We start from the raw sequence: 23,887 nt of genomic DNA on the forward strand, positions 1-23,887 counted from the left end.
ATGAGATCCAATCGAGATTGATAAACATGTATTGTTATCATCCTGATGAAGAGAATTAAAGAATCTCCCATGTTATAACAAGCAAAACATCCAGAATATTATGTTTAAACCCAAATTGAGATTGATGAATCTTTTTTAAGATAAATCTATCAAAATTTGAGATAGCTTATGTTGATACAATAAGCGAACAAAATGCTATATACATTTCAAATCAAAAATATTTTTAAGGGAATAAAAAAACTTTAGAAAAACTACGTACGTCTTCATAAATTGTACTACACAAAACTAGCATAATGACAATAAATAATATAAAAATCATAAATTTACAAAATATTTTAATATTTCACATGAAACAGTTAGAATATTTTGGTTCAGTATTGATACGAAAAATACTTAATAATTTATGTGAATGTTCATTAAAAACTCAAATATTTTTCCAGATGATTTGCATATGTTGATTGCTCAGAAGATAAGCTTGTATTACGGTTTTACCGACAAAAATATATCTAGATTTTATGGCATGAATAAAGAAGAGATCCGTGAACTGATGACGTTAGAGCACCATTAACGGGGTCTCCTAACCCGTCTCTTAGAGCACCATTAACGGGGTCTCCTAACCCGTCTCTTAGTGTTTTAAAATTAAAAAGAAAAAGAAAAAAAGACAATTATCTTAAGGGACGTCTCTTAATCAAGAGACAGAAGAGACGGCTCTTGTTTCCGTCTCCCACTCGTCCTCTTCCCAGCATCAGATGAATCGTACTCTAGCTGATTTTCAAGCGGCTCAGCAGCAACAAGCAGCTATCAACGTGATTCTTCTAAGATCGGTGGTTCGTCTCACCGTTACGGCTCGCCGTTTCTTCCTAATCTCAGGTCTCAGACGCAGCATCAATCGGATTTGGTTGGGATCCGAATGGGATACGGTTTGAGTAATCAGACGTCAGCAGGCGATTCAGATTCTAAACCGGGTGGGGACTGAGGTATATTGTTTTTTGAAGAATTTGGCTTCAACGTCGGAGTTCACTGTCTTCATTGATGTATTTTGCTTATGGTTTTGTTCATTTGTGGTGGCAGTGGGACCAATTAGATGCGCTTTATGAATTCAATTGGGACTTCAAACATCTTGAAGTAAGTTGATTTGTTTACATTCTTCTTTTTTGTTGTCTATTGTTGAGTCGACAGGTTTTTCAGTTTGGTACTAGCTTCTGATATTTTTGTTGTATGCCAGGAAGCATTGGAGGAGGAAGATGGATTGCTCTATGGGAAGAAAGTCTTCCTTTTTAGCTGTACAGAACGTAAGCTTCTTCTTCTTCTTGTTTTGATTAATTGACACTTGGAGCTTTATGTACTGCTTTTATGCTGTCTCCTTGTCTTTTAGTCTCTTCTTTTAGTCTCACACTCTTGTGTTTTTGCAGGCGTTCGTGAATCTTGTTCTTGCACTATGCGATCCAGTTGTCATGTTCCAGCCCTACTACTCTTGTGAATCCTGGTAACCCAAGCGGCACCTATACTTATACCTGGACTGATACTTATAGTTGAATTGATTTTACCTGATAGTTTTGTTGGCGCTGTTACAGTTTAATAGCTCTTTCTGAACAACTCTGAGTAAAGCAGAGAACAGTAGAGGCTTGTAATTATGTCTCTACCCTAATCTATTTGTTTTGCAAATAACTGAACGCCTTACTTGTAATTATGTCTCTACCCTAATCCACTTGATTTTACCTGATAGTTTTGTTGTTCAAAAGTATGGAAGTTTAATGGCAGATGATCACTAGAAGCTACTGAACGCCTTGCTGTTGCAGTTGGGCTGTAACCAAGCCACAGTCAGGAAGAAGGCTGTTACATGCATTGGTAAGTTAGTCTTCATTAAGCTTCAATGATAGTTGTATGAAAAATCTTGTCATTTACTCCTATTGCATTCCATGTTTCTCAATGTTTAACTTTTTTTTTAAGAACTCCTAAATAAGAAACTCCCATTGGAGCATCAAAATGTTGGTGTCTCTTAACTAAATCTCTTAAATGACATTTAATAGTTAAAAATGATTAAGAGACCCATAGTGGGTTTTTGGGTTAATGATGCTCTTAGAAAATTTATCCTTTTCAAAAAAAGAAAAGAAGAAAATGAACATTTAACATGGCTCAAAGAAATTAAACTAGATTTAAAGTAGACAAAATTCTAAAATTAGTTAAGGGAGAAAGAAGAAAATGAACATTTAACACACAAACCCTTTCTTATTTCTTGGATAACAAACAGTACAACAGATCAAAGAGAGAAAACAACATAGAGAATGCTGATTCTGTCCTAGCTAGTAGTAAGAAATCAGATTCGTGTAGAAACTTGAGAACACATTTTCGCCCCTTGACTAAGCAAAAACCACACCAGTACTTGAAGTATCGTAATAGAAGTAGAGACACATTATTTCCTCGTGATCAGGGTCATTAACGCTTATTGAAACCCTCATCTTCTCCTACAAAGGTAAATAATTGTCAAAGAGACCAACCAATTGTGTTGTATCACAAAGCAGACGATAACTAAAGAGAAACTAGTGTTAACGAATAAGTAGTTCCAACATATGGCATATCCTAGGGTTAAAGCATAGTTTTAATCAAAATCTACCAACATCATAGTAGTTAGTACTAGTGACTCAAAAAAACTGTGAAATAAGCTGAAAGTTCAGTAGGAAACTGATTATGGAATATCAAAGCAAATATAAGTCACAACCAGGAATGCAATTTTAAGAATTACCAAAACAAAATGTAAGAAAACTTACCTCTGTTGAAAAAGGAAATAGTTTGTGAAGAGGAAGCACAATAGGGCCAGGTGAAACAGGGCATGTCATCAGTTCACTGAGTTCGTATATGTCGTCTATGATCTTCTTGTTGCCAATATTAACCCCCAAGAGCACGAATCCTCCAGTGATTACTTTATCTGTTGAAACAAAAGATTTCATCATGAAATATTCTGTACACTAAAACAAGAATGACAACTTCGATAGCACTTAAGCAAATTATGAAAGGAATTAATAAGGTACTTGTTGAACCGGTTATGTTCAAGCTTGCTTTGTTCTGCTCCTCAAATACCTCCACACCAGTGAGTTTGATTGGATAATCTCCCCAGCCTACAACAGTCTGTTATTAATGCTAGTAAAGAGTACACGATTCATAACAAACAAAAAAATACATACCAGGAGAAATATAAAGTCAAAGATAGATAAACATGATAGATTGTGATAGATCCAGATCCAGATTCAGTTGTTTTGTCTTTAATTCTGCAGCCAATCCTATGGACTTCTAATTCCAAAACAAACCAATTATTTTTATATTGTTCGACAACCAAATTTTATGGTGACTTACTTTCCGTTAACCAAGTCAAAATGAGATTATTGAAAAGTTCTTTAAGCTTTCAACTCCTAATAATATTGTTTTGTAGATAACGTAGAAAGACATAGAACAATGTTATGAGGAGCAAACCGCAGTCTTGGAAAGGGATGGCTAGCAAAGTAGGTAAGCAGAAGAGTGATAGGATCAAAAGGAACATTGGATGAACGTGAGGAATCGCCATTGCTTGGCACTCAAAGATCTTTAAAAGAGGAATTGAACTCTCTTTAGTTTGACAAATACTTATTGTTAAGTTGTCTCCGTCTACCCACATGCCACATGTCCTGCATGATACATTTATAGTCAATAGATTACAGTATATTTACTATAATAATTAGGGTGTTTGTTTAAAGTATTTTTTTGCTAAACATTGTTTAAAGTATTATCCACATATATATATATTGGTCTTCCACGAATTAGGGTGTCGGTTTATAGATAAATTGTATTTTGTTATATATTTTAGTCTGCCACGAGTTAGGTGGTGACAATATATTTTAGTCTATAGATTATAGTATTTTGCGATACTAGTTAGGCTGTTTTCTATATTTTTTCTTAATGCAATTTTTGTAACGGCTAATTACATAGATACATTTAATGAATTAAAAATATTATATTATAATTTTCATTATTAAATTCTATTTCTTTTAATATTAGTTTCCTTTTATATTCTTCATAAATAACATATATAATAAAAATACATTTATTAAAAGAAACAATTTTAAATTTTAAAAACAAAATACATTTTTACATAACATATTTAAGAGTAATTGCATTCTATATACATCAATAATAATTTAATTTGCAAGAATAGAATTTCTACTATACATTTTTTTATAATGACACTGGTACCCCTATTCCTCCTCGACCAAACCTACTAGCCCATTTGTATTTTCATTCGTACTTTCATTTGTATGATTGTATCTAAACGAAACCTATTGCTTTCCCACTTTCTCTTTTTTTTTTCATTTCTGAAACATTTGTTCTCTCAAGAATCTCGCCTATTTCAAGGTTAACCCTACGCCACGATCGTCTCTCTCGTTCTCCCCTCCTCCCTACTCTCGCATCCCTTCTCACTCCTTGTCCTCCTCTCTCTCCTTGTCCAAGTTGTTCGTTTAAGGAAAGGACATCAAAATCAAAACTCTGTTATTTTCTGATCTGCTCTTTGGTTTGATCAGCTTGATCCTTTAGTGGGCATACGTGGATATCTTGTAGTGTAGAGAAGTTTTTATTTTTTGAGTTGAATAAATTTATGTAATTACGAAATTAGTGAAAATATTTTCATAATTTTTTTTAAAATTAAGATATTATTAAAATATCATTGGTTGCTCTCCTTCAATTCAGCTTCTCACTTCCTTAGCGATTTGATATATCATTAGTTGCTCTCCTTCATTAAGTGGCGCCATTTGAGTTAATAATCCTTGGGACGTTGATGCGGTAGCTGATTCAATGTACTCTGCTATCACCATGGCTGATTTTGAGAAGCAACTAGGCCATAAAAAGCACCATCACTACATTAGTACACATGATGGAGTTTAGGTTTTAGACTCATTGCTCTCTCTCCTAATTTCCGAAGGCTGTCAGTGCTTACAGGAAATCGAGCAAGAGAGCAATCTTTTTGGATTATGATGGTACTTTAGTTCCTGAGACCTCCATCGTAAAGGACCCAAGTGCTGAAGTTATGTCTGCGTTGAAGACACTGTGTACTGATCCTAATAACACTATATTTATTGTTAGCGGGAGGGGTAAGGTCACCAGATTGTTGAAGTTAGGCCTCAGGTAATACGCTTTCTTCTGTTATTTAATGTCCTTGTATTCATTGCATTGAATCGTTGCAGCCTTTATACTTAGTCTGATTCCTTAACTAATTTATTTATGTTACTAATAGGGAATAAGCAAAGCTCTTGTCACCAGGAAATGCTCAAAGAAGGAAATGGACCAGATTTTGTGGCATGCATCGGGGATGATAGGTTAGACTAGGAGATGTTTGAGAGCATAACAACAAACACTCTCGGCTCAACCCTCGTCAATGTGTACAGAGATATTTTTGTGCACGGTGAGAAGAAAACCGAGAAAAGCTTAGTACCCTTCTCACCATAGAGTCTCCTTCTAAAGTGTGGTATGAGTAGTCATGAAAGGAAACATGATTTGTACATAGAAAATATGAAAATTGAGGTGATGTTAGGAGTTTTCAAGGCTCCTAAGACAAATGTTGTAGTATAAAGGATTGTCGAACCAGTTCTGAGGGATATCAAAACACCGAGAATGCAAGTACTCACTTAATCTAAGTGCAACCAATGATTCAGATGGGTTTTAAGCTATGACTAAAACTAAAAAGCAATAACAGAATGATACTTTCTTGACTAAGAGAAAAGAGAACTCATGGGCATAGGGATTAGACCTTGGGTGATCAAGTATCGAACTAAGGATGGCAAATGATCGATCAAACTATCGACCTTAAGCCTAGACACAATTCTAAGCAAGCTCTATGTCTAGATGAATGCTCATTTGCTAACATATCTCAAACATCAAATGTCTTTGGTTGAATAATATGAAAGCAATCATTACTAACAAGTCTATTAGCTATCTTAGCACCTTTAACAACAAATGTCTTTGGCAAAGTATACTAAAAGCCTAGGAGAGTTGTCTCGGGCATTTCATCGAACACCTTTCGGGTGAGAAATGCTTAAGGATCAACAACTGAGTGGCCAACTCAGAAGATGCATTATGATTACTCTACTAGCAAGGAAATACGAATGATCTACACTAAAACATCCTAGCTCTAACCTAATCACCCTTAATCTCCCTAACCCATGAATTCAAAAGGTGATTACTCACTAATCTCCATGATTCCTCTTAAACCCATATTGGATTTCAGAATAATCATGTAGAGAAATAGATAAGAAATCAACAAAAACACAAGAACATAACAATCAAAATCCAAGAGATGAACTTCTCCAGAGAGTTTTTGTGTATTTCTCAATAGATCAAAAGATAATCTTCCTGGTGGCTACAAAAGATGTTTAAAACATAGGTTTTTCCAAGTGCAAAACGTCCAAAATAAATTGCAAAAAGGTCCTTGAGAAATCATGATTTTCGGCAGCAAAATAACGCGGAGCGACTTGCAGGTGTCGCTCCGGGAAGTTGCTCCAGGGCCGATTTTTGGTGTCTCCGGGCGAGAGGTCGCGAGCGACTTTGGTGTGTCGCTCCAATGGGTCGCTCTGGATCGGGAGCGACCTTGGTAGGTCGCTCTGAGAGGTCGCTCCAGGGTCATCTAAGACTGTTCGGAGTAATGAGAACGCGAGCGACTTCATGGTGTCGCTTTAGGAAGGTCGCTCTGAGAAGTGGGACACAGCGACTTCGTGATGTCGCTCCGGGAGGTCGCTCCCATGCTCGGTTCGTCCAATGGTCACCTTTTCACCTCTTTTGAGCTCCAAATAACCTCATGTGGTACTCCAGTACCTAATAGAGACTCATGTATGCAAAATGCAACCTAAACATGTCTAAATCCTAATCTATATGATGAAAATGTTTATGAATGAATGGATAAAACAATGCAAATATGCAAGATATCAACTACCCCACACTAGTCCTTTACTTGTCCGCAAGTGAACTTTCTAAAACTCATTGTGGGAACCGAAATTCGCACTGTCGATTTCCGTTTAAATAAGGAAACTAAGAAAACCCTAGTTTCCCAGAGGACCCGGATATCTGTTAATTACCACACGTCAAGCAATCAGAACACGAGAATAACAACGATAAAAATAAGAAATCGAAAAGAGAGCAAAGTAGATCTTATTCCGAATATGCGTATGAGCGTTACAACAAAGTATAAGCCTGGGCTCGAGAGCTGTCGGCGAGATTCCTAGTTCTAGCAACCCTAAGACGGCTAAACCTAATTGAGTCGCAGCTCGAAATAACAAAAACGGAAAGTTGCCTAAATCGCTCTAAGTGCTAAGTTTGCTCTGAAAAAGTTCTCCCTTCTGCTCCTCGCCTAGGACTCCTTATATACTAGCTCCAAGGTCGGTTTACGCTTTTACTCTTCTGCCCTTAAGCCGTCATAGCATAAAAATGGAGATATTCCATTTTTCCCGATCTTCACAATTATCTTCAAAACTTCCGTATTTATCCGCGGAAACTTGACATTTATCCTTCCTCGTGGGCCAAGCGCGAACCATGCTGTGGTTCACGGGCTTTTGGTTAAGAAAAATCGTAGGATGGGCCTCGAGTCGTGTTTTAGGTCCCTTTGGGCCGTCTTCCGACTCGACACGTTTACTACGAGTTTTCCGCGGTTTCTAATCCGCGAAGTTTGATCGATGAATTAGAATAGCGGGAAACATGGACTGAGCTTGCTATGGTCTTCGGGAGATAGCATTCGAAGGTTTGACGAGAATGCAAGGACTGGTGTCGTATCGATGTTCGGAAAGGTTCAATCGCTACACAGCGACCGAACTTTGGCTCGAGCCCGGTCGCTATGTAGCGACCGAGCGAAACGAGTGCTCGGTCGCTACGTAGCGACCGAGCTTCGGCTTGAGCTCGGTCGCTACGTAGCGACCGAGCGGGACGATCGCTCGGTCGCTACGTAGCGACCGAGCTTTAGCTCGAGCTCGGTCGCTACGTAGCGACCGAACGGGACGATCGCTCGGTCGCTACGTAGCGACCGAGCTTGGCTGAGCTCGGTCGCTACGTAGCGACCGAGCGGGACGGTCGCTCGGTCGCTACGTAGCGACCGAGCGGGACGATCGCTCGGTCGCTACGTAGCGACCGAGTTTGGCTGAGCTCGGTCGCTACGTAGCGACCGAGCGGGACGATCGCTCGGTCGCTACGTAACGACCGAGCTTTGGCTGAGCTCGGTCGCTACGTAGCGACCGAGCGGGACGATCGCTCGGTCGCTACGTAGCGACCGAGCTTGGCTGAGCTCGGTCGCTACGTAGCGACCGAGCGGGACGATCGCTCGGTCGCTACGTAGCGACCGAGCTTTGGCTCGAGCTCGGTCGCTACGTAGCGACCGAGTGGGACGATCGCTCGGTCGCTACGTAGCGACCGAGCGGGACGATCGCTCGGTCGCTACGTAGCGACCGAGCGGGACGATCACTCGGTCGCTACGTAGCGACCGAGCTTTGGCCCGAGCTCGGTCGCTACGTAGCGACCGAGCGGGACGATCGTTCGGTTTGAATCCCAAAGAATACTTCTTCGTAAAAATAACCTCGTATAGGTTATTTTTACGAAAATTACATCCCTTCTTTTACTAACTCTTTCAGAAATACGATCTCTGAGGATTTTCGGGTGGTAATTCCGTCGTAACCGTTTTTGACCCCAACAGTTAGCCCCCCAGCCCGTTAGGATCATGCATGGGGGATCCTAGCGTGCGGTTAGGCATGTTTGGCAAGTTAGGCGTGATGGATAGAATTAATATGCGAAAGTCCGAGCTTGAATAGTAAATCCTCATGTCTTATAAGAAGAGAGGTAACTTGTTCCATAATTTTTTCACTTTCTTGTTTTTCTCTAAGATCTTTCAAAAAACTTTCTATCTTTCTCTCCACCCTTTTCCTCTATTCTCTTAAGAGAAGTGTAAAGATGTCGAGCAAGAAAAAGATTGCGAAAAAAGGGTCTTCGTCCGCGAGTCCTTACGAAGAGCTCGTCGTTCCGAAGATGGAGTTCGTGCCTCACTCGGTGCATCCTGCCGAGAACGAGGCATGGTGGGTTGCTCATTATGGCTCGTTGATCCCTCCCAAGGAGAAGCCATTCCCGGTCCTGGTCCATCGTGGAGTCGAGGAAGAGGACGCAAGCAGGACTACTGACGAGTTTCTCGCGACGATGCGGTCGTTCTACCACATCCCGGATGTTGTGGAGTTCCGGGTTCCCTGCCGCGGGGAATGTGCTAACAACCCCCCGGAGGGTTACTTTACTTGTTATGAGGCGTTCATAGTGCGTTGTCGCCTCTGGTTCCCCATACCCGAAATTCTCGTCCGAGTGTTGGACCGCTTCGAAGTCGCGATAAGTCAGTTGACACCCCTTGCCATTCAGCACCTTATTGGGATCTTGATCCTAAGCTATGAGCATGGCCTTTCCCTTTCCGTCGATCATTATGAAGCGCTTTTGAGGCTTCAACTTGTCAAGGATACGGATAAGCATAGGTTTGTCCCTCGGAAATTTATGTCGGTGGTTAAGAAGTTCATTTCGAACTTCAACTTGTGGAAGAAGTTCTTTTTCTTTGTTCGTTTGGACGCTGCGTCCGTCGAAGAGAGTTGCATTCCACTGTTCCGGAGGTTGCCGAACAATCGTCCCTTCATCAATCCTCTTGCTCCGTTCCCTGAGGACATTATCGCGGTGAGGGATCTTCTCAGGAATGGTCCCTTCTTCTGGACTTCTTTCACGCCGAGAAGGGTTCGGAAGGCACTGAAATTTGTGCAACCTGGTCCAGCTTTGGACGCGGATACGGGAAGCGACTCCGAACCCGACGACCAGAATCCCGTCGAAGCTCCGACAGCTGCGCCGGAGTCGAGCTCTTGGAAGGGAAAAGATGTCGATCTTGGCGACATAGAGTTTTCGATGGACGACTCTATGCTTCCAGGATGGGATCCGAACCTTGCTTACGGCGACGGAAGCGGTTCGAGCGAGGCCCCCATTCCGGACTTCGATGATTTCTTTGCTGGGCTGCCATCGGGTTTCGATGCTCCTCCTCCTACGAAAGAATCGGCGAGGCCGAGAGTCGTTGCGGAAGGATCTCGCATCATCAATGGGGTTAGTTTTTTTTTTTGGGAATTTTTTAGTGATTATCCTATGTATGGATTTGTAACACGCCCATCGATTTTGCAGGGCCTGAGCTTGCTGGGCTCGGCCATCGAGGCGGGTCATAGAGAAGCCATGGTCTACCGCTTCAAGGCGGAGAAAGCGGAGCGGGATCTCGCTCGCGTGCAAGGCGAGATGCTGGAGCGAGAGGCACAGCTTACTCGTGATCATGCGCGGGCTGTTCGTAGAGCGGAGAGGAAAGGCAAAAGAGAAATCGTCGAGGTGATGAAGACTCGCGCATCTCAGTTCCAGGTTGAGTACGGGAACCTTAAGAATGCCTTTACCTCGGTGGGCGACTTTCGCGAGTGCCGTGGTTCGGTCGGAAGTCTTTGGAGGACGCAAGCCGACGACTATGTGTTTGAAGAGGAAATGAGCTTGATGAAGAGTGGGATGAGTGACCGTGCCCACGCTGAGGCGCTTATCCCTCCGATCGACGAGAGGATTCAAGGGTTCTGGGATTCCATCCCGGTTTCTCCTGATACCGAGGAGGTCCCGATCGATTTTCACGATGGTGGCGAGGAAGTGGATCGTCCTGCGGATGCGTTTGGTGCTTCGTTGTCCGGGGACTTTGACTTTGGATTATGAGGGATGGATCAGTTATCCTTGTTTTCGGCCGAATGTGGCCCTTTGAATTTGGATTTCGTTTAGGCCAAGATGGCCGTATTTGTATTTCCGGGACTGGCCGTTGGTGGCTTTGAATCCCTTGCCGCTTTACGCGGTTTATTTATATGATAAATGTTTTGTTTCGAGTTTTTCCTGAGTAGGGTTGAAGTAAATACGAGTTGTCGTCTCGTATGTAGTTCTAATTAGACGTTCAATCTGTTGGTTCGTTCGTGATTTTCGTAAAAATTTATCTGTCTTTACGATTTTCGAGAACATTGAGATACGAACGGAGAGGCATGGTTTATGATCTCGTATCTTTTAGATATCATGCCTTGAGATGTTTGAGACCAGAGCGTTGGGTTTAGGGCAAGACCTAGGTTTACTTTCGGTTAAGGTTTGTGCGGTGACTAGCCGGCTATCGTTTTTCCTGTTGCGATTTCTTCCTGACTCGCACCGGTTTAAAGTCCGCGATATGTTCTCGGCTTATATGACTTGTATGGTACGAATCGAGCATCTTCTCAGAATCAACTGGAAGTGCTAAACCAAAATTTCGGATTTTTGTTGTAGCGCGCTTTTGTCCTTGTGCTGGACGTTTTTAAAGATCAAAAGAGTGATCGGATTGCGTTTGTTTAAGACGGCTGGCGTGTTCGTCGGGGCCAATCGACGAACGGGATGTAAAGTTTTTGGTGGTCGCGTTCGGACAATTTGTTTAGCATTGTCCTCGAATTTTAACTTTTTGCGACGTCTCGCAGTTATTTTCGAGGATTATGCATGTATTTTTGTGTGTTTGAAAGGTGATAATCTTTACGATTTTTGGGCCGGATGAGGCCGCAGACGAGTGTAAACTGAAGCGTAAGCGTTTTCGATAAAAAGACAGTGTATATTGTAAAAAAAAATTTATGTTTCTAAAAACTCGATTACAATAATGGCGATTGTGGGAGTATAGGGGTATACGCACCCACTCCCCCCCCCCTTTATAGAGAGGGGGATAACTGAACTCGTCTTTTGACAAGCTGCCTACGTACCCCTTTCGAGGATCAAGCCATCTCGTAGTTCTGTTTCATGCCGCGAGTGTTCTTACTCGGCGGTTGGTGTCGCGATGTCCGCCTTGACCGTGTCGATCGTGGCTGGGTCGACGCTATTTTCCGGATGTTCCGGTTGAGTTGTCGCGTGGGCTTCGGATTTATGTCGAGCTTCGACGTCCGATGCGTTTGCGTTGACAGACGATTTTACTTCGTCCTTGTGCGGGGCGCTTTTGGCCGAAGATCGATCTATCTTCGCGCGTTTGCCGTTTGCAGAAGCCGTGATTTGCCTTAACTTATGCTCCGCGAGGAAGCATAGTCGCGACTGTTTTTGGCATCCCCAGATGGCCGCGACTCCGCTCGGCGTTGGGAACTTGAGACCCAGGTGGTAAGTTGACGGAACTGCCTGCATGGCGTTGAGCCATGGGGTTCCCATGATCACGTTGTAGATAGCGGGATGGTCGACTACCGCGAATTCGACGATTTTCGTGATCTCCTTGGCCATGACTGGCAATTGGATTGATCCGAGAGTCATCGACACTTCGCCTGAAAAACCCGTGAGTGGTTTTGGCGTCGGAATTACCTCTCCGAGTTCGATACTCATCCGCTTGAGAGTGTCGCGGAAGATTACGTTGACCGTGCTTCCCGTATCGACGAGTACCCTTCCGACTTCTAAATCTCGTATGACGAGATCTATGACGAGCGGGTCGCAGTGAGGTTGGTCGATACCGCCGGCTTCTTCCTCCGTGAAGGTGATCGAGCAACTTTGGCCGTCTCGAGGAGGAGACCATGTAGGCCAATTTGCGCTTGATTCTGCCTTCCGTTGGTAAGCCTTGATGGCTGACACGGTATCGCCGCAGTATTGAGATCCTCCGATGATCATATTGACTCTGCGACGATTGTTATCGTTCCCTTTGTCATCCGGCCTCCTACCGCGTTTATCCCCAGGTTGGTTTCGTTGAGGAGATTTTTCGGCGGGCGGATTTCTGTCCGTCTTTGGAGGCCGATCAGAATCGAGGATGAGATCCTTGACGCTAGTTACTTCCGAAAGCTCTCCAGCGAGCAGCTTCGCGGCCAGTCTTGCTCCTAAGACTTTGCAATTAGTCGTGGAGTGTCCTCGGGATTGGTGGAACTCGCAGAAGGTGTTCTCGTCATACCCTTGATTGCGAGTCCATGTGTTGCCCGTGGTCCGGCCTTGATCCGAATTGATCGCATAGTTATGCGCTCCTTGGAGATCTTCCCCCTCGTGATGGACGTACTTGTCGTTACGAGAGTTCTTCTTTTTCCCCTTCGGATCTGCGTCTTTCGAGGATGGTCTTGCCGGCTTATGTTTTTGCGATAAGACTTTAGTTTCTTCCTCCACTATGATATAGTCCGTTGCTTTGTGGAGGGCGTCCTGGATCGTTCGCGGTTTGTCGAGAGTTATCCATTTTCTGAATTTCGACTTGTACCAGAGCGTCTTTCTCAGCGCGTCGATGGCCACTTTGTCGCTTATCCCGCTGACCCTGGACATTATCAGTTTGAACCGACTGATAAACTCGCGGAGGGGTTCGTCTTCCCTCTGGGAGAGACTCCAGAGATCAACATCGGAGGTTTCCCTGTCTATGAATACAGAGTACTGTTTGAGGAATTCCGATGCGAGCTGTCGAAAACTCCCGATGGTGTTGCGACGAAGGCGTGCGAACCATTCGAGCGCTGCTCCTTCAAGATTTTCGACGAACAGGCGGCAATAGCCGGCATCCTTTTCGCCGTCCTTCAGTCTTGCTCTTCCCATCGCGATGTGGAAAGCCTGAAGGTGCGCTTTCGGATCGGCCGTACCATCGTACTTCGGTACTTTGATCTTTCCCGGATCGGACACCCTCATGTCCGAAATGCGACTGGTAAAGGGGGTCTTTCGAGCTCCTTCCAGCAGTCGATCGATCTCGGGGGCAGCACTAGTAGCATGATGGATTTGAGACTTTACGGCTCTCACTTCTGCCGCAGTCTTGGTGATGTAGTCGCGAAGATCGCGGATATCCGATGTCTCGTCAGTGGATTTCCGAGCCTGTCGGCGCTTACTGCGAGTGAGCTCGGTTTGCCTTTCGGCCAGCTCCTCTTGTTCGTTCCAATAGGCGACTTCTTCTTCTTCCGTCATTGGTTTTTCGAACGGGGAGCCTTCCCGAGCGGATCGGCTTCTGGTCCTTCTTGGATGTCTGTCGACATCCTCGTCGGTGTCGTTGGAGACATCGCTAGGATCCAGGTCAATGTGTTCGGCTTCGTTATCCTCCGAGTCCTTTGCAGGGAGCGGAAGACTTTCAGAGTTCCCCTTCTCGATGGGAGACTTCTCGCTGGGGTTTTGACCGGAAGGTCGTTCCCGCGCGACTCCTGCTCTATCGAGTGGGGTGGCGAAATCGAGCCTCTTCCCGCGGATTTTGGTGGTTCCGCGGGGACGGATAGCTTGGGTCCTTGCCGTTAAGGTTTCAACCTGTTTGGTCAAGGTATTCACGAGCTTATCCTGTTCTTCCGACCTTTTTTCATAGGTGGCGAACATCTTTTTAAACTCCTCGAGAGTCGCGGCGTTGGCTTGCGCGTTGGCCGCAGATACGTCCGCTACCGGAGTGTGGAGATCGGTGCCGCTGCCTCCGTTAAGGGGAGTTTGCACGTTATCCGCGTCGTTGGTTGACATGTCTGACTGTGTGTGGCTTTTGCGGGTTAGATTGATCCGTAAGTCCCCCTCCTTCTAGCGCCAAACTGTGGGAACCGAAATTCGCACTGTCGATTTCCGTTTAAATAAGGAAACTAAGAAAACCCTAGTTTCCCAGAGGACCCGGATATCTGTTAATTACCACACGTCAAGCAATCAGAACACGAGAATAACAACGATAAAAATAAAAAATCGAAAAGAGAGCAAAGTAGATCTTATTCCGAATCTGCGTATGAGCGTTACAACAAGGTATAAGCCTGGGCTCGAGAGCTGTCGGCGAGATTCCTAGTTCTAGCAACCCTAAGACGGCTAAATCTAATTGAGTCGCAGCTCGAAATAACAAAAACGGAAAGTTGCCTAAATAGCTCTAAGTGCTAAGTTTGCTCTGAAAAAGTTCTCCCTTCTGCTCCTCGCCTCGGACTCCTTATATACTAGCTCCAAGGTCGGTTTACGCTTTTACTCTTCTGCCCTTAAGCCGTCATAGCATAAAAATGGAGATATTCCATTTTCCCGATCTTCACAATTATCTTCAAAACTTCCGTATTTATCCGCGGAAACTTGACATTTATCCTTCCTCGTGGGCCAAGCGCGAACCATGCTGTGGTTCACGGGCTTTTGGTTAAGAAAAATCGTAGGATGGGCCTCGAGTCGTGTTTTAGGTCCCTTTGGGCCGTCTTCCGACTCGACACGTTTACTACGAGTTTTCCGCGGTTTCTAATCCGCGAAGTTTGATCGATGAATTAGAATAGCGGGAAACATGGACTGAACTTGCTACGGTCTTCGGGAGATAGCATTCGAAGGTTTGACGAGAATGCAAGGACTGGTGTCGTATCGATGTTCGGAAAGGTTCAATCGCTACACAGCGACCGAACTTTGGCTCGAGCCCGGTCGCTATGTAGCGACCGAGCGAAACGAGTGCTCGGTCGCTACGTAGCGACCGAGCTTCGGCTTGAGCTCGGTCGCTACGTAGCGACCGAGCGGGACGATCGCTCGGTCGCTACGTAGCGACCGAGCTTTGGCTCGAGCTCGGTCGCTACGTAGCGACCGAGCGGGACGATCGCTCGGTCGCTACGTAGCGACCGAGCGGGACGGTCGCTCGGTCGCTACGTAGCGACCGAGCTTTGGCTCGAGCTCGGTCGCTACGTAGCGACCGAGCGGGACGATCGCTACGTAGCGACCGAGCTTTGGCTGAGCTCGGTCGCTACGTAGCGACCGAGCGGGATGATCGCTCGGTCGCTACGTAGCGACCGAGCTTTGGCTCAAGCTCGGTCGCTACGTAGCGACCGAGCGGGATGATCGCTCGGTCGCTACGTAGCGACCGAGCTTTGGCTCCAGCTCGGTCGCTACGTAGCGACCGAGCGGGACGATCGCTCGGTCGCTACGTAGCGACCGAGCTTGGCTGAGCTCGGTCGCTACGTAGCGACCGAGCGGGACGATCGCTCGGTCGCTACGTAGCGACCGAGCTTTGGCTCGAGCTCGGTCGCTACGTAGCGACCGAGTGGGACGATCGCTCGGTCGCTACGTAGCGACCGAGCGGGACGATCGCTCGGTCGCTACGTAGCGACTGAGCGAGACGATCACTCGGTCGCTACGTAGCGACCGAGCTTTGGCCCGAGCTCGGTCGCTTCGTAGCGACCGAGCGGGACGATCGTTCGGTTTGAATCCCAAAGAACACTTCTTCGTAAAAATAACCTCGTATAGGTTATTTTTACGAAAATTACATCCCTTCTTTTATTAACTCTTTCGGAAATACGATCTCTGAGGATTTTCGGGTGGTAATTCCGTCGTAACCGTTTTTGACCCCAACACTCATAGGGAGAGAGCTCATAGCCAAAAGGAACACAACTAGCACTCAATTCAACATCTAATCTAACATGAGCTCACTCTCTTATCACACTCTAGCTTCTCTAGGCATATCTCAACTCATTCTGCCTTTACACTCATCATCGAGCATCCACACATTCAAATCAACCAACTATCATATTCATTAAGCATAAAACATCAGGTGAATTCTTGCAAATGGTCAGTTGGTCCAAATCATTTGGTTGGGTAAGGGAAGGCTTTTATTTAAAAGAGTCAAGAGGTTCAAGATATATGATCTTTAAGGTGGTTTACTCTCGAAACAAGTAGCTTTGACATTGCACATAATATATCTAAGAAAGGGACCAACTCATGCATACAATGCTCAATCTCCATTGTTCTACCATTTTCTCAAACATACAAATCACACAATCATTTCCCAAATGTCAAACCCAACTCACATCTCTCACCAAAAGATCCTAAGAACTTTAACTCCTTCTCTTTGAAATCTACAAGGGATTTTTTCAGAACCTCAAAATATTTCTTAGCTCCTAACAACTTTGCTAGTCCTTTTTTTTTTCTTTTCTTTTTCTTTTCTCTTTTTTTTTTTTTTTAGATTGGGGGCCAATACTTTCAAAACTTGAGCTAGAGGCTTCTCTACTTATCTCAATAAAACAATTCACTTAAGCACAAAGAGTCTATTCTTTTTCTTTTTCATTTCTCCCAAATCAGAATCACAACACTCACCCCCCACCTATAGCTAGACAATAGAGTGCCCAATCTAGCAAGAATGAAGATCAAGCATTATCGTTCCCGATACTCTCAACATTATGCACATGTAAGACTTTCCGAAAAAGGCCTCACTCATCAAACAATGAAAGCTTAAAAGGAGGGAAAGGTTTTGGGAGTGGTCTACCACTAGAGTTTGTCAAAAAAGATTGGCATAAAAGATGTGACAACTCAAGTGTGTATAGCCATGACTTAGTACACAAGGGACCATGAGCAAGAAGCATTAAGTTCGTTCAGTTCAAATAAAGTTGTAGTTGGCTTCAAAGACTGAGTTTCAGCAATCAACAAGTTTCAGGAAGAGTTTTCAAGGCTCGAAACATACAAGTCTTTTTGAGAGGTGCAAAAGCTACTCAGGTGCAACGTAGTGTTCTTTACAAGGCATTTAAAATCATTGCTCCTAATGCAAGTGAATGCAACCTATATGCTCTAGACTCTCCTAGAAATGCAAATGATGCAAACTAAATGATTGTTTTTTTTATATGCAAATAGGTATGCAATGTATGACTCAATGAAACAACATCAAAGCAAACATGATCAAATACTTGGTACCTCCCCCAAACTTGAGTTACACAGTCTCTGTGTTGTCAAGTAGAGAGAGCTACCCAAAAGAAGACTAATATGCAAAAATGAAATGGTATATACAAGGGAGTGTGGTGGTTTACCTTCTATGGGGAATGAGTAGAGGGAGATGCTCCCTCCTCGTCGTCCTCAGGTGGTAACTCTTCAAGATGCTCGTCAGCAGGAGTGGCCATCTCTTCAATGTAGAAGGCTTGCCCGAACACAGTTGGTTTCCTCATTTTCTCCTTGATGTCAAAGTGTAGGATGTTCTCTTTACCCAAATGGAGATCAATCGTGCCTTCCTTCACATTAACAATAGCTCCTGCTGTAGCTAAGAATGGTCTTTCTAGAATCAATGGGTCTTGAGCCTCCTCACCCATCTCAAGCACCACAAAATCTGTAGGTATCTCATACCTTCCAATCTTCACAGGGAGGTCCTCTAAGATGCCCACAGGATACTTCACTGAACGATCAGCTAACACCAGAGAGAGTCTACACTTCTTGTACTGAGTGAATCCAAGCTTCTTTGCAACAGACAAAGGCATCAAGCTGACTCTAGCTCCCAAATCACAGAGACATTTCTCAAATACCATAGGTCCAAGAGCACAAGGTAGTGTGAAGCTTCCTGGATCCTCTAACTTCTCTGGAACATCAAGCCTCTGGATGATGGCACTGCACTCATGGGTAAGAATCATCATGCCTTCCATCTCCTTCTTCTTTGCAGCTACAGCATCTTTCAAGAACTTGCTGTATTGAGGAATCAACATAAAAGCATCGATGATGGGCATTGCAACCTGAGCTTCACTCATTTGCTTCTCAAACAGAGCCTTGTATTTCTCTAGCAGTTGCTTCTTGAATCTACCAGGGAATGGAAGTTTGGGTTCATAGGGAGGAGGAACAAAATAACTTTCACTTGCTGGAGTAACAACTTCACCATCCTTTAATGTCTTCTTCTCTTCCCCAACCTTTCCTTTACCTTTGGCGTCCACTATCTTCTCCAAGATCTCGTCATTGATCTTCTCATCAACAATCACCACTTCATCATCTATGTTGATGGCAACCCCCTCACTTAATTTCTCAGCATCCTTGGTGAGGGTTCTAGGAGGTAACTGCTTACCACTCCTAAGGGTGATAGCCTTGGCCTCTTTGGGGTTTTGGTCAGACTTTCCAGGTAGAGATCCTTGCTGGCGATTCTGGTCAGTGTTCATGGAAGCAAACTGATTCTCTAAATTCCTGACTGTAGAAGCAAGGTGTGAGAATTTGTTGTTGAGCTCATTGTAACTCCCATCAATCTTGGTATGAAGGTTTTTCAACTCATAACCAACATGCTTCTCACTTCTAGTCTGAGACTCCAAGATTTGTTTCAGTAAGGTATCAGTGCTGCTCTCTTGAGGAGCAGAGGAACCAGACGAGGGGTTTTGCTGAGGCTGATAGCTGCCTTGCTGGTTGTTTCTAGGCGGATAACCACTCTGTTGGTTGGTTGGATAGGATTTCTGTTGGTAGTTGTTGTACTGAAAGTTGGCTCTTTTTTGTACCAGCTACCATTGTTGTTAATGAAACACAACTCCTCTTGACCTTCCAAACCATCAACCTCATTGACAGCAAGTGGATCTTCCTGCTTGGAGTTACCAACAAACTTCAGCTGCTCTTGGGTGGCTTTTTCAGCAATGAGTAGGTCGATCTTGTCTTCCAAAGCTTTGATCTCTTTCCTCGTCTGCTTATCATCTGTTCTACTGCCTCTGTCATGGTCTCCACTGTAGACTGCATCACTCTTTACCATGTTGTCAACCAGCTCTTCTGCATCCTCTTCAGTTCTCCCCAAGAAGAATTCATTGCTAGCTATATCCAGTCTGGCTCTGTACTTAGGAAGAGCACCACGGTAGAATGTGCTCAGCAAGCTCTCCTTAGAGAAGCCATGGTGTGGGCATTGAGCTTGGTAGCCCTTGAATCTCTCCCAGGCTTCACTGAAACCTTCCAAGTTCTTCTGTTGAAAGCTGAAAATCTCGTTTCTCAGCTTAGCAGTTCTTGAAGTAGAGAAGAACTTCTCCAAGAATGCTTTCTTGCAGTCATCCCAAGTGGTGATGGAGTCGCTGGGTAGAGACTTCTCCCACTGACGTGCCTTATCCCCCAAAGAGAAAGGGAATAGCTTGAGCTTTAAGGCATCTTCGGACACACCATTTGTTTTTGACAACCCACAGTAGCTGTCGAACCTGTCCAAGTGATCAAATGGATCCTCTAGAGCCAATCCATGATACTTGTTGTTCTCGATCACGTTGAGGAGTCCTGATTTTATCTCAAAGTTGTTGGCTGCCACAGCTGGTGCTCGGATTCCCAATCTATGACCATGAATGTTGGGGCGGTCGTAAGTGCCAATGGGTCGAGCTGCTCGCTGTTGGTTTTGTGGAACGTTGTTAGCTTTATTGACACCCGCATCATTTTGAGGTATGTCTTCTATATCAGTGTCCAATCTCTGCAAGTGAGCCTGTTGCTCTTCTTCTCTTCTCTTTCTAGCACACTCTCTCTCTAAAGCTCGGATGTCTGCAGCTCTTGGAACTAGGTTTGATGGACCCCTGCTCCTCAAGTTCATGCACCTGTAGATTAAAGGGAGGTGAAGAAGAATCAGTAACAAAATAAAATAAAAATGACTTAGTCTCAAGCAAGTGACTAAATCTCAATGTTGAAATCTACTCAGAATTTGGCAACGGCGCCAATTTGATGTTAGGAGTTTTCAAGGCTCCTAAGACAAATGTTGTAGTATAAAAGATTGTCGAACCAGTTCTGAGGGATATCAAAGCACCGAGAATGCAAGTACTCACTTAATCTAAGTGCAACCAATGATTTAGATGGGTTTTAAGCTATGACTAAAACTAAAAAGGAATAACAGAATGATACTTTCTTGACTAAGGGAAAAGAGAACTCATGGGCATAGGGATTAGACCTTGGGTGATCAAGTATCGAACTAAGGATGGCAAATGATCGATCAAACTATCGACCTTAAGCCTAGACACAATTCTAAGCAAGCTCTATGTCTAGATGAATGCTCATTTGCTAACATATCTCAAACATCAAATGTCTTTGGTTGAATAATATGAAAGCAATCATTACTAACAAGTCTATTAGCTATCTTAGCACCTTTAACAACAAATGTCTTTGGCAAAGTATACTAAAAGCCTAGGAGAGTTGTCTCGGGCATTTCATCGAACACCTTTCGGGTGAGAAATGCCTAAGGATCAACAACTGAGTGGCCAACTCAGAAGATGCATTATGATTACTCTACTAGCAAGGAAATACGAATGATCTACACTAAAAAATCCTAGCTCTAACCTAATCACCCTTAATCTCCCTAACCCATGAATTCAAAAGGTGATTACTCACTAATCTCCATGATTCCTCTTAAACCCATATTGGATTTCAGAATAATCATGTAGAGAAATAGATAAGAAATCAACAAGAACACAAGAACATAACAATCAAAATCCAAGAGATGAACTTCTCCAGAGAGTTTTTGTGTATTTCTCAATAGATCAAAAGATAATCTGCCTGGTGGCTACAAAAGATGTTTAAAACATAGGTTTTTCCAAGTGCAAAACGTCCAAAATAAATTGCAAAAAGGTCCTTGAGAAATCATGATTTTCGGCAGCAAAATAACGCGGAGCGACTTGCAGGTGTCGCTCCGGAAAGTCACTCCAGGGCCGATTTTTGGTGTCTCCGGGCGAGAGGTCGCGAGCGACTTTGGTGTGTCGCTCCAACGGGTCGCTCTGGATCGGGAGCGACCTTGGTAGGTCGCTCTGAGAGGTCGCTCCAGGGTCATCTATGACTGTTCGGAGTAATGAGAACGCGAGCGACTTCATGGCGTCGCTTTAGGAAGGTCGCTCTGAGAAGTGGGACACAGCGACTTCGTGATGTCGCTCCGGGAGGTCGCTCCCATGCTCGGTTCGTCCAATGGTCACCTTTTCACCTTTTTTTAGCTCCAAATAACCTCATGTGGTACTCCAGTACCTAATAGAGACTCATGTATGCAAAATGCAATCTAAACATGTCTAAATCCTAATCTATATGATGAAAATGTTTATGAATGAATGGATAAAACAATGCAAATATGCAAGATATCATGAGGTTTATTTAGTCAGGTGTTGGTACATGTATATAATTATTTAAGACTTGTGAGCAAGAGACTAGCTCTTTCCCTATTCTGTTTTGTACATTGGCTTGTGCTATAATCTACATGTGTTTCTGTTTTGTACATTGGCTTGTGCTATAATCATTAAATGGTTATCATTAAATGATAAATACACAATCACATACTACTAAATAGATACAACAATTGTAAAACTACGACAATTTAGTAATTTACAATGATTTAGATCAGAAAACTCATCGCTCAATCTTGGCGATTTTTTGTTGAGGTAATGGGTGAATCCAAAGAATCCTAGCTAGTAATAAGATGGTGCATAAGTGGTAAGGAAAAAAATGAAAAATGTTAATCATAGACTGATATGGGTGCACAAAGCAATTTTAGTGACTGTTTCTATAGCTAAAAATTACCACTAAAATACTTAAACTAAATTCTGAATATCAAATTTAGTATGAGCAGTGTGCACGTGCCCCTAACGTATTACCTGCATTCGCCCTTGGTTGGGATGGTGGCGCCAAAGGAAGACGAGATTCAGTGACTAAGCATTTCGGTTATTCAGAGACGGTGGCAGATCTAAAATTAGTTTTTGGAAAGGACAATAGAAAAATGCGGTAAAGATCTCTCCTCCCACTTGCTTAAACATGATCGGATATATGTCATTAGTTATTTTGTTCTGCTTTTTTCTTTATTTCCTGACAGCAGCTTTTAAATGGTTGATGGTTCTGTAGATGTGTGGCTAAGCTTTTCTCCCATTCTTGTGACCCTCTTAGTAAATCAAAACCCGATTTAGATGGTGGCGACTTCGTTCGTTTAAGCCTTGCCCTCGTATTGACAGGTGAACGAAATGGAAGGCAGACATAACTTTTGGCTCCAATAGTTTAGTTACTTTTTATTTAATTTGATTTTATAGCATTAAAGTTACGGTATTCCCATTAATCATGTTCTTAGTATTCTTTTCTTCTTTTGTATCTCAGTCGTTGTCTATTACAAAATATTTAAAAATTCAACACCAATAGACTATTTTAATTATTTTTTCTATCTTGGTCACTGTATATTATATTTTTTGTAAAAGAAAAATCAATACCAAAAACGTTTCAAAAAAGAAAAACTCATCATTTTGATTGACCTTTTAATATTCAATTCATGTCAAACTAAATCCTACAAAAACTTTTAAATTTGGTCATATATTTAATATATTCAAATTTTCTAAATTTATTATGTTTGTTTCACCATTCATTTCATAAATCATTTAAAAAGAGAAGCTCTTATATATGTTTTGTATATTAAACTAAAATAATATTTTTATAATATATTTAATTAATATATGTATATAAAATGTGTACATATTTAATATCATATTTCGAGTATATTAAACTAGATTATTATTTTATATTAGAGTTCTGTAAAAATTAAAAAAATATTTTTAATTTTCTACATGTAATATAAGATGGAAATCATTTCAGTGGTTTTGTAAGAATTCCATCACTTTTTAATGATTTTCGCTTATCTAAAAAAGAAGCTATAATAATAAAAAAAAAATCCTCTTTTATGTTTCTGTGGGTCGTGACTCATATCTTGCACTGGATAAATGAAATTAGTGAAACCGAAATTAGGGGTGGACACATAGCAAATACTAATGCAGTATTCAGTATTTATGATTTGCTACGTAGTTTACAGATTTCTAATTTTTGATTATTTTATTCTATAAAAATACTGATATCTAGTTTTTCGGCTATCCAAAAAAATTATAAATGTTTGCGAATAATTATGGATATTTATGAATATCTCTTACACTTTATTCAATACAAGTAAATCTAAGAAAAACCTATACAAGTTTATTTTCAAAAAATATCTTTTACATGATAAAAACAAAAAGTAAAAATTAGTGAAACTATATACTCCATTAATTTTATAAAACATAAAATTTTAGAGAATTGTAGTTTTATATATATTTTATATTTCTTTCTTAATTTAATAATTTTATAAGTAATTTTATAAATAAAATTTATTAAAATTATATGCTAAAATAATTATTATATAAAATTATATATTTACAACTCTCTATTTGTTTGTATATATATACTTCTATTTGTATAAAAATGAAGCAAAGTGGATATCCGGCCCTATAACTTT

General features: G+C 42.5%; 1 protein-coding gene, 1 long non-coding RNA gene and 1 other non-coding gene across 5 annotated transcripts; 2 read left to right on the plus strand and 1 right to left on the minus strand.

Moving 5' to 3' along the window:
* Positions 1 to 668: 668 nt before the first annotated feature.
* On the plus strand, positions 669 to 21,854 carry LOC106381965. 3 transcript variants are annotated; one of them, XR_007316260.1, is made up of 7 exons: positions 669 to 977; positions 1,072 to 1,125; positions 1,226 to 1,292; positions 1,413 to 1,848; positions 4,957 to 5,151; positions 5,261 to 5,547; positions 21,736 to 21,854. It is a non-coding gene; the product is annotated as an uncharacterized LOC106381965 (long non-coding RNA). The 3 variants fall into 3 exon arrangements; XR_007316259.1 differs by having other exon boundaries at positions 4,966 to 5,151; XR_001276774.3 differs by lacking the exons at positions 4,957 to 5,151; positions 5,261 to 5,547; positions 21,736 to 21,854 and adding an exon at positions 3,428 to 3,791.
* Positions 2,206 to 3,649, minus strand: LOC106381964 (MD-2-related lipid-recognition protein ROSY1). Its single transcript, XM_013821905.3, has 4 exons — positions 3,469 to 3,649; positions 3,030 to 3,116; positions 2,769 to 2,926; positions 2,206 to 2,465 (listed from the first exon to the last, which is right to left on the minus strand). Exons 1-4 carry the CDS (start codon positions 3,647 to 3,649, stop codon positions 2,361 to 2,363), a joined length of 531 nt encoding a protein of 176 aa, XP_013677359.1. The 3' UTR covers positions 2,206 to 2,360.
* Positions 19,530 to 19,636, plus strand: LOC125578699. The gene has a single exon (XR_007316782.1). It is a non-coding gene; the product is annotated as a small nucleolar RNA R71 (small nucleolar RNA).
* Positions 21,855 to 23,887: the final 2,033 nt, after the last annotated feature.

Source organism: Brassica napus, chromosome A9, assembly GCF_020379485.1.
Source record: "Brassica napus cultivar Da-Ae chromosome A9, Da-Ae, whole genome shotgun sequence".
Taxonomy (NCBI): Eukaryota; Viridiplantae; Streptophyta; class Magnoliopsida; order Brassicales; family Brassicaceae; genus Brassica; species Brassica napus.